This window comes from Callithrix jacchus, chromosome 15 (genome assembly GCF_049354715.1).
Source record: "Callithrix jacchus isolate 240 chromosome 15, calJac240_pri, whole genome shotgun sequence".
Taxonomy (NCBI): Eukaryota; Metazoa; Chordata; class Mammalia; order Primates; family Cebidae; genus Callithrix; species Callithrix jacchus.
Genome location: NC_133516.1, coordinates 71,158,826 through 71,173,089, shown reverse-complemented (window position 1 = coordinate 71,173,089; position 14,264 = coordinate 71,158,826). Strand labels below are relative to the sequence as shown.

The following is a 14,264-nucleotide window of genomic DNA, read 5'->3' as shown; positions in this document are numbered from 1 at the left end:
GCCTGCAATTGTTGGTTTAAACATCTGCCTCCCTAGAACACTTGACGGCAGAAAACATTTTTTTTCCCACAGGGAGTCTCTCTGTCACCCAGGCTGAAGTGCAGTGGCATGATCTCGGCTCACTATAACCTCTGCCTTCTGGGTTCAAGCGAATTCTACTGCTTTGGCCTCCTGAGTAGCTGGGACTACAGGCATATGCCACCACACTTGGCTAATTTTTGTATTTTTAGTAGAGACAGCATTTCCCCATGTTGGCCAGGCTGGTCTCCAACTCCTGCCCTCAGGTGACCCACCCGCCTCGGCCTCCCAAAGTGATGGGATTACAGGCGTGAGCCACTGTGCCTGGCCCAGAAAGCATTTTGATAATACTCTGGTTCCCAGCACTCAAACCTGGTGCCTCCAATACAGTAGATGCACTGCAAATGTGTGCTAAATGAAGTTAAGATGTGCTCACTTTAAGTAATTCACAAGACAGAAGACTGCACTAAAAAGAATCCACAAGAAAACACCAATTTTAATTTAAAGAAAAAAAAATCAGAAAAATATCTGTGAGAATTATGGAGCAAAAGAAGTCCTGAAAAAGAGTTCTGCATCTTGGTGGTCATATTTATTGGAAGAGCTTGAGAAAAATGAAAATACAATTTAGCTTAAGAAGTTGTGAGTTATCTGCAAATCAACTCATTTCAGGAGTAGAAGAATCCCTGGAATTATTTCTTAATATCAAAATGTATGCAGATTTCTCTTTTGAATGTCTTGTGCATTTAAAGGGGCCCTTGTACAAAGTCTCCTGTTTTCCATACAGGACAAATTCTTTGTTTCAGCCAACTCTCAGCGGAGGGGCAACCAGTACAACGCCATCTCCCCGGACGAAGAGCATTGGAATATTTCGTTTCGTTGACTGGAAGAGAAAAAAAAACAGAACTTATTTATGCAATTGTGAATCATTGTTTATTGTTTATGACAGAAATGTCAAAAAATGGATTCATCATGACACAAAAAAATTGAATTAAAAAACCTGATCACTTACCTTGGTAGCACCAGAAACCAATCTATTAAAAGCTTCCTTTCCTGGATATCAACAGTCGTGGCAGACACTGGAGCTACCCATTAAAACTCACTCTCCTCCACCTGGGCACACAGCTGGATTACGTTTCTTAGTCTTCCTTGCAACTAGATGTAGCCATCGGATTGTTTTAACCAATAGCAAATAAACAGAAATGACAAGACTATATCCAGAATGACCCAGAATGCTGCTCTGCAATCATTCTTTAACACTAAATGAACTAAGATAATGATGAGAGCTCAGGAGATGGTAGAGCCACTGACAGGCAAAGCCTGGTCCCTGACTTATCACCTGGAAGAAAGCTATTGTGCAGACCTAGACCCCACTAGGGCGTCATGTGGGCAAGAATCAACTTCTATTTTGCTGAGCCATTACATGTTACTTCTGTGTGCTACAGAGGTCACACATATGGAATGGACACCTTGAAGCATTAGCTTAGTGGTCAGGCGTTAGGCAGTAGAGAAACACATGAATGTTTGAAATCCTAATATTATCCCTTGGCAAAATATTAGATAAATCTTGGAATGTAGCCCAAGGGGCTTCTAAACTTACTAGCTCTGGGAGATGAGGATGGAAAAGCCAAATGTTAGTAGGTGTTGCTGTTAACTTAATGCATTTAGCAGGGCAGTAGAAGAGAGAAAAGCTCAGGAAGAACTAGTTGGTTTTCAAGCAGAGATGAAAAGAAACAAGACTCACAGGGTTAAAAAAGCCATTGGCTTTTAGAACCCAAACTACAGAAATAAGTATGAAAAAAGGCTTTGAGAAACAAGGCCCAGTAAAATTTCCCAGGTAAACAAATTCAGCCCTGAGGCAAAAATCAGATTAAGGGTGTTGTCTTTCCACCCAAACTTTTATAGCAAGTGGCCTCAAAGTAGTTAACCTTAATTTCAGGGAGCAGAACAGAGGTGAGGAACTGAAGAGATAAAGCAGTCCTTTAAGCTATGCCTAGGAAAGAGCTTAGATAAGTTACTGGCCCTTTGAATTGTTTGGATGTAAACAGTTCAGAAACCTATGTTCTAAGTTTTTAAAGAAATTGCATTGCCAAAGAAACCATAAGCCTGGCCAAAAAAACCCTTGGACTATTCTAGTCTTCCAGCATCATAGAAGTTGGCCTTGAAAGCTCTGCAGACCCACTTAGGGTTGCCAGATTTTGCAAACAGAGATGTAGAATGCACAATTAAGCCCCAAACATTGAATGCAACATATTTTATCTAATCGAGGGATTTCTGCTACTACCAGGACAGAGAGCATTCCTACGTTCCCAGTGGGATTCATCACTGTTAGGGACCAGTAACTGTCTTACATTTCTCATTCCTTCCTCCTCTGGAAGAGAGTTTTTGTGGTGGATATCCTGCCCCTGCTGTGTTTTTCATGAATGTGGGAGGGGTAAATAATCCATCTTCTTTGGGGTATAGGTCTCTGTATAAGTGACCACATGTGGTCTGACAGAACCAACAGTCATGTGGCAGTGCTGCACCCTGAGCTGGATATCCTGCTTGCATCCTTTGGGGTAGAAATGTGGTCTGTGTGGGAAGCAGGATTCTGCAACACTCACTATCATTGATCTCTGCAGCAACTTGGCCATTAAACTCACAAAGCTCAAGATAGCCAAGGGCACACAGCTTTGTGCAAAGGAAACACAGCACATGCCAGCTGGGCAGTGGCAAGTGTCTCAGCAGACATCTTGACAGCATTCCAAGGATTCTTCTCTAGCTACCCAAATGACTGCTTAGTTAGCAGGTGGGTGCAGAAGCCACCCTGGCTTAACTGCCCCAAGCTTCACACCAGAACCAGTATCTTTTATAATGTTTCATTAATGTGGCTTCATAGTCACCAAGGAGGGGGCGCACTCCACTACAAGGGTTGAAGTGCTCTCAGGGAAGACCACTACTATGGGCTCCTAAGGGTATTCAGAGCTCATTCACAGTTCTTTCAGTTCAGATGCAGTTTATAAACCAGGGGCCTTTTTTTTTTTAATATAGCAATATTTTTTTATTAACACAGCTGACATTCCAATTTTGTCTGTTTCTAGGGAAAACGAACTGGTAAGTTAATCCATGGTCATTTTGCTGTAAATAATTTTTTTTAAAGCCCTTTGCTCACAGGTATATAGGAACATTGGTTGCTGGGGGACAGACTACAGCAGAAACTGCTAACTGTTCATAAAAATTCTTCCTTCCTGGGCACACAATTCTACAATATTTCCCAGGCTCCCTTATAGTTGGGTAGGTCATATCACTGAGTTCTAGCCTAAAGAATTTAGGAAGAGGTATGTAGTACCTTTAGGCTGATTCATCAACTTCTCCTGTATGCCTCCACTCCTTTTTGCTCCCAGTGGCTAGATGTGAAATGATGACAGAAGACTTAGGGGTTGGTGGAGCCACAAGATGCAAGGAGCCTGGGTTCCTGAATGACTGTGTGGAGGAAACTACCTAGAATAATTATGTCATTGAGAAACAAACTCCATCAGTGCTGAGCCACTGCATATCTGTGACTCTGCTGAGCCAGTACCTGTCTGCGGGGGGCAGGTGCCTGTTATCACAATCTAGCCAACATGAACTAACATGCCCACAAGAGTATACTTTCAACAACCCATGTGTGAGGAATCTCCCCTGGGCTGTTGGTCATAAAGCCCAGACAGGAGATGTGGCTACAGATAAACAATTCCAGAGAAAGAAGGGGACTCTAGTACAAGGAGTTCAGCATGTAAACTTAAGTGCTCTAGGTAAAAAAAAGGATGCTATCAACTCAATATCAGAGAAAAGTATTGAATTTTCTAGCACTGGTGATGAATTTCACCCAGAATTTTTTTTGGTGTGTCTGACAGGTGACAAGGCTTATATCTGGAGTCCTTGCAATAAAATAGAATCTTCTGTTTAAAACTTATTGAGTCAACCTGCAGTGAAATCTGAAGTCGACTCATATAAACACCTAGAGTGCCCATTTTGTGTCAGGTACTACAATAGGCGTTAGACACAAAGGGATGAATAGAACATGGACTGTTCTCCTAGAATCCCCATTCTAGAAATGAAAAGAGAGAAAGAATGAATTTATTCTGCAGGTATACTTCCACATAAGAAAAAGATAAAATTATTTACAGCAGAATAGTTTTTATTAGCAAAATATTAGAAATGGCTATCTGTCCCTCAATAGGAAAATAGTTAAATTACGGTACATCTATACAATGAAGTACCATAAAGCTAAAAATGAAAGCACAAGGAAGCTATGTATGAAAGGGAAAGAGCACTAAGATAAAAAACAGGCGAAGAGAGATTAACAGTATTAGCATATGCATAAAGACATGGGAAGATTCTCAAGAAACCAGTAACAGTGCTTATGTCTGGGGGTGGGGTGTAAAGATGATGAGCAGAGGCTGGGGTGGAAGACGTTTTACTATACTGTGTTCCTTTCTGCATTCTGTGATTTTAAGACTGTGTGAGTCTAGCATCTATCCAAAAAGTTAAATTAAAATGGGAGCAATTTAAAATGAGTAAAAAAAAAAGAAATATGTGTTAAGTACTATATGGTGACACAGACCATATGGTCTCAGTATGGACCATAAAGAGAGAGTTAGTTCGTATGAATCAGCAGGTCTAGAGCTCCTCTAATACGAGTGTCACTAGCCACAGGTGGCTCATTGAATTAAAATGAAATAAAATTAAATGTTCAGTTCCTTAGTCACACCAGCACCCACTTCAAGTGCTAAATAGCCACATGTGGTTCCTAGCTCCTGTAATAACAGCACAGATAGAAATTTTCACTACTTGAGACAGTTCTATTATTACAGTGCTAATCTACAGAAAGGTCTAGAAGAGCCATCAGATGCTGCAGAAGGTCTTCGGGCAAGCAGAGGGAGCAGAAGGCTCAGTTACAAAAGTGTACAACATCCCCAAGAGAAACTGGTGTGCCAGACTACCAGGTGTTTGGTGAAGGAAGGTAGTACACATGATGGACAGCCGAAAAAGTAGGCTGGGCCAAATAACAGACTGTTCACAATCTATAAAATGTAATTATTCCAATTATGGAGGACCAATTACGGAGGACCTCTAATTATGGAGGACCAAGAACCGGAAGAGTAAGACTGACTGCTTTCCATTTTCCCATTAATAAGTCAGCAGTCAAATTCATTATTTAGAAGTCAATTATATAAGTTACACGGGGAAAAAAAAAACACCAACAACCCTATGGTTTATGGGTCCCCCATACTGTTTTGGTAATGATGATGCTCATTAGTTACTTCAATAGAGAAGAGAGAGGAAAATATAAAATGGGCCAAGGTAAGAAACCACTTAATCTGGCTTCCAATCTTGAAGAGGAGTAATAGGAGTGCAAACGAGAGTGAATTAGTTGTTCTCAATGGCGCTGAAGCAGATGCAGGCACTCTCCATAATATGACTGTCTTTCCTTTCTGTGTCTATAGTTAAGACACATTTACACACTTAAGTATTCTCAGTCATCCAAAGATTCCATTTTAAACATTTTACCCAATATATCATGGCAATGTGAAAAACAACTCATTACCTAAACTCACTTTGCTTAATGTTCTGCAGCTGCAACTCTAAGCGCAAGAGAGGCCACATGCACACACACAGCACACAGTGTTCAGGAGCTAACCAGCCCCGGCAGCCTTTCGAGACAGCAATTAATCTTTATGGAGGTCAGTGACTACTGAGACTCTTACAGACACTTCACCCAGAGAAATGCACATTTGCACCAACACACAACACTTTCAAACAGATTCCGGAGAAACCACACTTGGAACAGACTACTAAGGATGACAGAGGTGGACCCTGCTGTTAGCTCACGGCAAACATGCAGTGAGTGGCAGTGTTCTCTTCTCTGTAAGAGTAGACACCACTGTTGAAGAGTCATTTTTGTCACAAGCAGAACTCAAGACAAGAGCATTAAAATGTTTATAACAGAGTCTACTTTCATTGTAAAATTCTTTATTTATTTATTTTTTAATTTTTTAATTATTTTTTTTTAAGATGGGGTTTCACCATGATGGCCAGGCAGGTCTTGAACTCCTGACCTCAGGTGATCCACCCACCTTGGCCTCCCAAAGTGCTAGGATTACAGGTGTGAGCCACCATGCCTGGCCACAAAATTCTTATGTTAATAATGTTAGATGAATAAAGCAGAATGTTAAAGCTGGATATTCCACATTTTATCACATTTAAAATATCATGTGTAAGCTTAGTTGAACTGAAAAAGGAAAAATTTTGCCAATTAAACTATGACACAATTCTTTTTTTAATCACATCACCTATAAGATGCAATCAGATTTTTGACATGCTAAAATTTAAGGAAAAGTGCATCTTAGAATTGGTACTTATGATTGTGTCTATGTTAAGAAAACAGTAACAATCACTGAACAGTAGTTACTAAATGATATTCCTGAAGGGGAAAAAAAAATGTAGATTTTAAAAAATGTTATTCTTTCTTGGAGAAACAAGCCAGCAAAAATAATACATAAATAAAAATTTAGAAAAAGAAAGAAAATGCTAAATGTTTACATCTAGAAGGAGAAAGAACACTAGCAAAGGAGTCAGGTGTGGTCAGAGAGAGGAGGATAGCCAGGATAAAGCCAAAGAAGGCTCCAGTTTAAGTCACTATGTGCCTGTCACTAATCTGGAGGCTTTTCATGCAGCCCTCATTGCATCCTCCACAGGTGTAGGAAGTGGCTCCTATTATTATTCCGATTTTACAGACAAGGAAACATATCCACAGGCAGGTTAGGTGATCTGGCCCAATTAAAAAGGTGGTAAGCAAGGAAGTTGAGATTTGAATCCATGTAGTCTTGTACTCTGAGGCCACGTTTAAACTGCCATGCCCTAGCAGGGTCACAAACTGGCTTCCTAAAACCTACAGATCTTTCTGCTATGGCCTGGCACAGTGGCTCACACCTGTAATCCCAGCACTTTGGGAGGCCAGGAGTTTGAGACCAGCCTGACCAACATGGAAAAACCCTGTCTCTACTAAAAACACAAAAATTGGCTGGGTGTGGTGGCACATCCTAGCTACTCGGGGGGCTGAGGTAGGAGAACTGCCTGAACTTGGGAGGCAGAGGTTGCAGTTGAGCTGAGATCGCCATTGCACTCCAGCCTGGGTGACACAGTGAGACTTTGTCAAAACAAGAAAGAACAAGAAAGAAAACAAAGGAAAGAAAGAAAGAAAAAGAAGACCTTTCTAATGAGATCATTGGTGATACTAATAAATATGATTTTTTTTAAACACTGAACAATAAAATGAATCTGCATAGCTCAGTGAACTACTATTTTCTAAAGAAACAGTACGTGATGTAACCAAATCATGCATGACTAGAAGACCCATGTGAAGCACAAGGCAGATCGACTTTTCACCTAACAAGAGTATGAAAAGTTTACTGTCATTGTTTCAGATTCCAGCCTGCAAACAACCTTTGACCAACTACCACTGGTTGAGTTCGAGTATAGTATCAAAGGTGAAGCATCCACAAAACATACTCCTTCCTTTCCAACTACCTATCTGTGTGGTCAGATTTGCTTCAATTACAACAACATTGCATGATAGATTTAACGCAGAAAAAAATTCTAAGAATCTTCTAGCTGTCATCAATTAATACAGGCATTAAAGAGATTTACAAAAATGTAGAACAAAGACATTCCTCATTAAACGTTTTGTTGTAGAAAATAGTTATTGTTCATAAAAATGTTACTTACAGCAACATGTGATAGGTGTTTTATTTATTTTTTTGACACGGAGTCTCACTCTGTCCCCCAGGCTGGAGTGCAGTGTGCCATCTTGGCTCACCACAACCTCTGCCTCCCGGGTTCAAGTGATTCTCCTGCCTCAGCCTCCCCAGTAGCTGGGATTACAGGTGCCTGCTGCCACTACTGGCTAATTTTTCATATTTTTAGTAGAGACAGGGTTTCACCATGTTAGCCAGGCTGGTCTCGAACTCCTGACCTCAGGTGATCCACCCTCTTTGGCCTTCCAAAGTGCTGGGATTACAGGTGTGAGCCACTGTGCCCGACCTTTTTTTTGAGATGGAGTTTCGCTGTTGTTGACCAGGCTGGAGTGCAATGGCGCAATCTCAGCTCCCTGCAACCTCCACCTCCTGGGCTCAAGAAATTCTGCCTCAGCTTCCCAAGTAGCTGGAATTACAGGCATATGCCACCATGCCTGGCTAATTTTTTGTATTTTTAGTAGAGATGGGGCTTCACCATGTTGGTCAGGCTGGTCAACTCCTGACCTCAGGTGATCCACCTGCCTCTGCCTCCCAAAGTGCTGGGATTACAGGTGTGAGCCACCATGCCTGGCCAGGTTTTTTTAATGATAAATATTTTTTAAAATGTTCAGTTTCTAATACTGTCTACTATTACTGTTACACACTACTATACATAGTTACCTTGCATTGTTGCATCTCACTGAATCTGGGAACCCTATGAGGTAAGTGGTAGTATTCCTACTTACCAATGAGAAGTCTGCTAAGTTAATTCCCTTGCCCAAGGTAGACCAAGTAGGAAGTGGTCAAGCCAGTACCGGCAACCAGGTCAATTAGACCCCAAAACCCTTGCTTTCAATTGCTATGCTCTACTGAGTCCATAAATAGGTGTCAAGACATGACAGGCTTCCCATAAATATGGGTTATAGAGAACAATAGATATTTGTAAAGCAATGATTAGAACTGCAAGACTTACTTTATATATCTCTTCATATGTTTCTTCATCAATTTCTATAGTAGTCACAGTTTCTTCTACATCTCCTAAGATCATATTTAAATGTTGATCATAAGCCTAAAGAGGGAGGGTAAAGAACCAAGAAATTTAATAATCAAATTACAAAATGACCAAGGTTTAACAACATACAAATGGCTCAATTACAACTAAGGCATGTGATACTTGTATCACAAACTTTTATATCCAAACAAAAAGTAATCCTACTGTACTAATATACTGTTTCTTCACAAGTCATTTCCAATGATTATTTAATTGACCTGATCAAAATATAAAACTGTTTATATGGCCAAAAATAAATGTACTCAAAGTCACTCGACATTATTTTTAAAGTCGCCACCCCACTTGTTATCTAAGGCAGTCACATCATTTATAATACTTAATTACGAAAAACAGCAGATTCATCTTCATCGTTTATCAGTAGACATCCTTCAATTCCACCTATAGCAATGTGACAGGAAAAATACAGTAAAGAAAATAAAATCCTTTGTTTACTGCTAAGATGACGGTATCACAGTCTTCTAAAGGCACGTAGCAGCCTACATGCTGCAGAGAGAAAATAAGTAGAGCAACACCCTGCCCATTTCTAATCTATCCAGAACTTAAACGTGTTTAGCACCTGTGGGCTCAATCAATAAATGTTGCAGCTAAGATATTCAATCCAAGCTGCAAAGTTCATTCAACTTTCTGAGGCCTTGTTCAGAACTCAAGTTTACCTTTAACAATGTGTTACATAGCTCACCTGTTCACATCAAAATAAAAGTCACTTGTCAGCCATGTGGGGTTATTGCTAGGTGGGCCACACTAACAAGAGCAAAAAGGTATAAATGAGGGGCACAAAACAAACAGAAAGTCAAGGTCATTTAGGATAGAGACCATCAAGTTTACACAGGGAACTGAAGAAGACTCCAAGAGCCACAGGCTTAAGTAATTAAGCTGAATTCCAACTGTATTCCCCAAGTTACCACTATTCCTTTCCTGGAGTCTCTTTTCCCTTAAGGCCAGCTGTAGATTAAGACTATTGTCTCCCTAGGTACCTATTTCCTTCCCAAGCCCACAGGTTCTTTATCTTTAGGTTTTGAGGAAGGTGGAACCACAGTACTTAAAAGTGGGGCTCCATCAGATTACATAGATTCAAATTCTGGCTCTCCCTTTACTGGCAAGTGACTGTACCTTTCTGAGCCTGAGCTTCCTATACTGCAAAGCAGGAATAATTAGTATCTATCATCACAGAGTTGCTATAAAGATTAAATGAGATACCATACACAAAACATTATAGTACCTGGTCTATAATTAATGCTCAATAAATGTTAGCTATTTTTAATCACTTTAGGGTAGAGTGGCAGCACTAAAAACAACATACTTAGGAAACTAACAAGTCATCAAGGAGAGGCAAAACCTTCAGGGTACTCTGAATAAATGAGACCACTTCAAGGGACCAATTCTACAGATATTTTGCAGATACACACAAAGAAATATGTTTAAAAAATGCTTACTGCAGCATTTATGTAAATATTTGTAGCAAGAAACAAAAAAAATCTATCACTATCATATACAAAATCCTAGGTAGTCATTAAAAAGAATAAAGGAGAATTATATACACTCGTGGTCAATAATTTCCAAGAAAGATTAAGTGGAAAAAAAAAGGTACTGAAAACATGTATAGCAAGATCCATATTTTGTAGAGGTGGGTGTATACACTGCAAAAATGTGCATATGTACATATATGAGTATATATGTATAATAATACAGAAAAGATAACCCAATTTTAAAATTTTATTTTTTGTAGAGACAGGGTCTCTCTGTATTGCCCAGGCTGGTCTTGAACTCCTGGCCTCAAGTGATCCTCTTGCCCCAGCCTTCCAAAGTTAGATTACACACATGAGCCACTGCACCCAGCCAAGATAATCCAATTTCTAATAATGGTTACCAATGGGGGAAATGGGATTTCACTTTTTACTCTATATATTCTTGTGCTGTTTAACTTTTCATAATAATACACCTATTTGTGCACATGTCAGAAATATAAAAAACATTTAAGAATAGAGGACAAATGTTATTTACAAATAAACAGAAGGGAAAAAGGAAGGGAATAAAAATGTTCTATAATAAACACATTTCTATTAAAATAAAAATTGTTAAAAATGTGAATACATGCAGCTTTATTTGGCTTATAGAAATATGGGTGACTTTCCACTTCCCTCTCTTCCCTCAAAATACTTTTTCACTCTGTACAGGTTTTACATTTCAAGGGAGTAGGGGTTGGAAGGAATCTGATTTCAAGGTAACTTGATAAATGTACTTACGTGTAATCTGCCTCGAAGCTCTCGGTCATTTCTCATTTTCACATAAATTCGCTCATCTAGGCTGAGCCGGATAAGATCCAGGGGCTCCTCTACAGTGTTGGTAGTTTGTTGCTGATAAAACAAACAAGTTAAGGAAGGCAGTACTAGAGATAGAGACCTGCTTAAATCACTGTTAAGCTGTGTGACCACGAGCAAGTTAACCTTTCTCTGCTTCAGTCTCCTAAGCTATAAAATGGAGATAACAGTGTCTACCTAATACTGTTGTTGTGAGGCTTAAGTGATATCTATGACGGCTTAGAACAGTGCCTTTCATATAATATGTGCTACATAAATGTAGGTTAAAACACACATACACAAAAAGGAGTTACACAGCAAAATAATCATGACTATTCTTTGTTCCCTCAAAATCAAACTGCCTGACCCAATTTCAGGGTATGGGCTCTCAGGGACTTTAGCTTTATCTCAAATATTATGTAATCGTTGGAAAAACACTCACTCAATGTCTACCATACACTAGTCAGAATGCTAAGTAGAGGTGTAGGTTAATGGGAAGATTATGAATTTAGCACAGGTTGAGTTTAGGCTGCCAACTGGCCAGTAAGATGAATATATTTAGTAGACAGTATAAAACGCTGGTTGAAAGCACTGGCTTAGCCAGGCACAGTGGCACATGCCTGTGGTCCCAGCTATTCAGAGGCTGAGGGGGGAGGATGGCTTGAGCCTAGGAGTCGGAGGTTGCAGTGAGCCAAGATCGTGCTACTGCACTCCAGCTTTGGCAACAGAGTGAGACTCTGTCTTGAAAAAAGAAAGCACTGGTTTTGGAGTCAGGCAGTCTGGGTTCAACTCCTGGCTGTGACCTGACTCTAATGAACTAAGATTAAAAATCATGCCATCTGTAATTCTGATTCTTCATTTGTAATTGAGGAGGCCACAACCTTCCTTCTGGGTTCTTGAGAAGTTTAAAGTAGTTAATGTATTTACAACAGTGCCAGGTAAACAGAAAATAGTAATAAACGGTTCCTACTGGCTGGGCATGGTGGCTCACGCCTGAATCCCAGTACTTTGGGAGGCTGAGACAGGCGGATCACCTGAGGTCAGGAGTTGAGACCAGCCTGGCCAACATGGCGAAACCCCATCTCTACTAAAAACAGAAAAATTGGCCGGGAGCGGTGGCTCACGCCTGTAATCCCAGCACTTTGGGAGGCCGAGGCGGGTGGATCACGAGGTCAAGAGATTGAGACCATTCTGGTCAACATGGTGAAACCCCGTCTCTACTAAAAATACAAAAACTTACAGGCATGGTGGCGCGTGCCTGTATTCCCAGCTACTCGGGAGGCTGAGGCAGGAGAATTGCCTGATCCCAGGAGGCGGAGGTTGCGGTGAGCTGAGATCGCGCCATTGCACTCCAGCCTGGGTAACAAGAGCGAAACTCCGTCTCAAAAAAAAAAAAAAAAAAAAAAAAAAACCAGAAAAATTAGCCAGGCATGGTGGCACGCGCCTGTAGTCCCAACTACTCGGGAGGCTGAGATAGGAGAATCGCTTGAGGAGGTGGAAGTTGCTGTGAGCTGAGATCTATTGTGCCACTGCACTCCAGCCTGGATGACAGAGTGAGATTCTGTCCAAAAAAAAAAAAAAGGAAAAAGAAAAGAAATGGTTCCTATTAGTATTATTAAAGAACTGCTGGAAACGTCGGTTTTAGAGGTCAGGGCTAGGATGACTTGGGGTCGAATGGTTGCAGCCATTAAGAGAAAGACTATTCAAGTAGATCTTCATTAAGTACATGAGGCCAGTGGAGGAAGGTGACTGAATGCAACAGGCTCTAAAGCTTCAAAAGGTCAGATGAGAGAAAAAACAAAACCCTGACTCGACTGATCCCTACTTCCCTAGTTCAACAGGTGTTTGTTAAAGGATCAGATAACCAACTGTTAGATTATAACGATATAGAAGTCACAATCTCCACTCTCAAGGAGCTCATTGTAATGTGGAGAGGCATACAAATAAATAATTAAATACTGTCAAAATATGCACACGACAGAACCCTACTGCTACCTAAGCCTCTGTCTACGATGCCCACTGTAGCTTTAAATATTGACTTTTCAAAGAGGCCTCATTAAGTAAATATTTGTTGAGTGTTTCCAGCACTGTTCTAAACCCTAAGGACAGAAGAAAGAACAAAACAAAAAACCTGCTCTTATGGCACTTAAATTCTAGTGGGAAGGGTTATACATTAAAAACAGATGCATATATTTAATACGAAATAATAATGCGCTCTGAAGAAAAATGAAGCAGGGTAAGAAGAGTAAAGCGTGTGCTACTGGCGCAGGAGAAGTCCTCTCTGAGGAGGTGAGATTTCAGTAGAAAGCTTAAGAATTTGTGGCTTGATCTCCAAAGATATTTGAGGAAGAGAAAGACAAGGTGAAAAAGCTTCTAGGGCCATCTGTTATTCTGCAAACTAGTTCCTTGTTTCCTTCACATCACATCACAGTTCCTATGTCTCCTACATATTTATATTTACTTTTATCTGTTCTCCTCACGAATATAAGCTCCAAGTAATGGCAGGGATCACTTCTATGTCGATGTCAGTGTCCCTGGCCCTTAGAATAGTGTCTAACCATACAAAGCTGAATTTCACTAAATATGCTAAATGAATAAATAATGGTTGCGCTCAGTAATGATATGAACTTCTAACTTCATCATCAGGCTTTCTATTGGAATCCTAACAGCTCCGTGAGGCAGGCAAGGATAATAATTTACAGATTTAAAAAAATGAATTGAAGAGTGTGATGAATAGTAGTCAGGTGGGCTTCTAACCGGAAAAGATCTCAGGGCCTGCAGCAAAATTCGGAGCAGGGGGCGGTTACGGAAAGGACGGGGCGGATTGGACCATGGTGACCTGGAAGGAGGAGACACGACTGGCCATTTTTCCTAAGTTTGGGAAAACCAGCCCTAGTACGCGAAGCTGCTCGAAGCGACCCCCTTAAAGTACACTCACCTGGTCTACGTCGTCCGCCATGTTTCAAACCCTGCGCTCTTTCCCGCTTCTCGCGAGAACACAAGAGCAACGCGGATCTCCGGAAACAGGAGGATATAATACACCGGAAGTAGAGAGAAATCTGTTTTTCTCCTTCCTGCTTCCTGTGGTTTTTGGTGGCCACGGGTATCGCCGGAGCTTCCTTC

General features: G+C 40.6%; 1 protein-coding gene across 1 annotated transcript; it reads right to left on the bottom strand.

Moving 5' to 3' along the window:
• Positions 1-494: 494 nt before the first annotated feature.
• Positions 495-14,141, bottom strand: LSM3 (LSM3 homolog, U6 small nuclear RNA and mRNA degradation associated). The gene is made up of 4 exons (XM_002758653.7): positions 14,080-14,141; positions 11,088-11,198; positions 8,746-8,841; positions 495-898 (listed from the first exon to the last, which is right to left on the bottom strand). The coding sequence occupies exons 1-4, from the start codon at positions 14,098-14,100 to the stop codon at positions 818-820; spliced, it is 309 nt and encodes a 102-aa protein (XP_002758699.1). The 5' UTR covers positions 14,101-14,141; the 3' UTR covers positions 495-817.
• Between the last annotated feature and the right edge of the window lie 123 nt (positions 14,142-14,264).

Bases quoted from the DNA above. Each gene is read 5' to 3' on its own strand.
- LSM3 (XM_002758653.7), bottom strand. From the start codon at position 14,100: ATGGCGGACGACGTAGACCAG. The intron at 11,199-14,079 runs GTGAGTGTACTT...TTGTTTTATCAG, and splicing joins TGGCGGACGACGTAGACCAG to CAACAAACTACCAACACTGT. The intron at 8,842-11,087 runs GTAAGTACATTT...CTCCCTCTTTAG, and splicing joins AGCTTCGAGGCAGATTACAC to GCTTATGATCAACATTTAAA.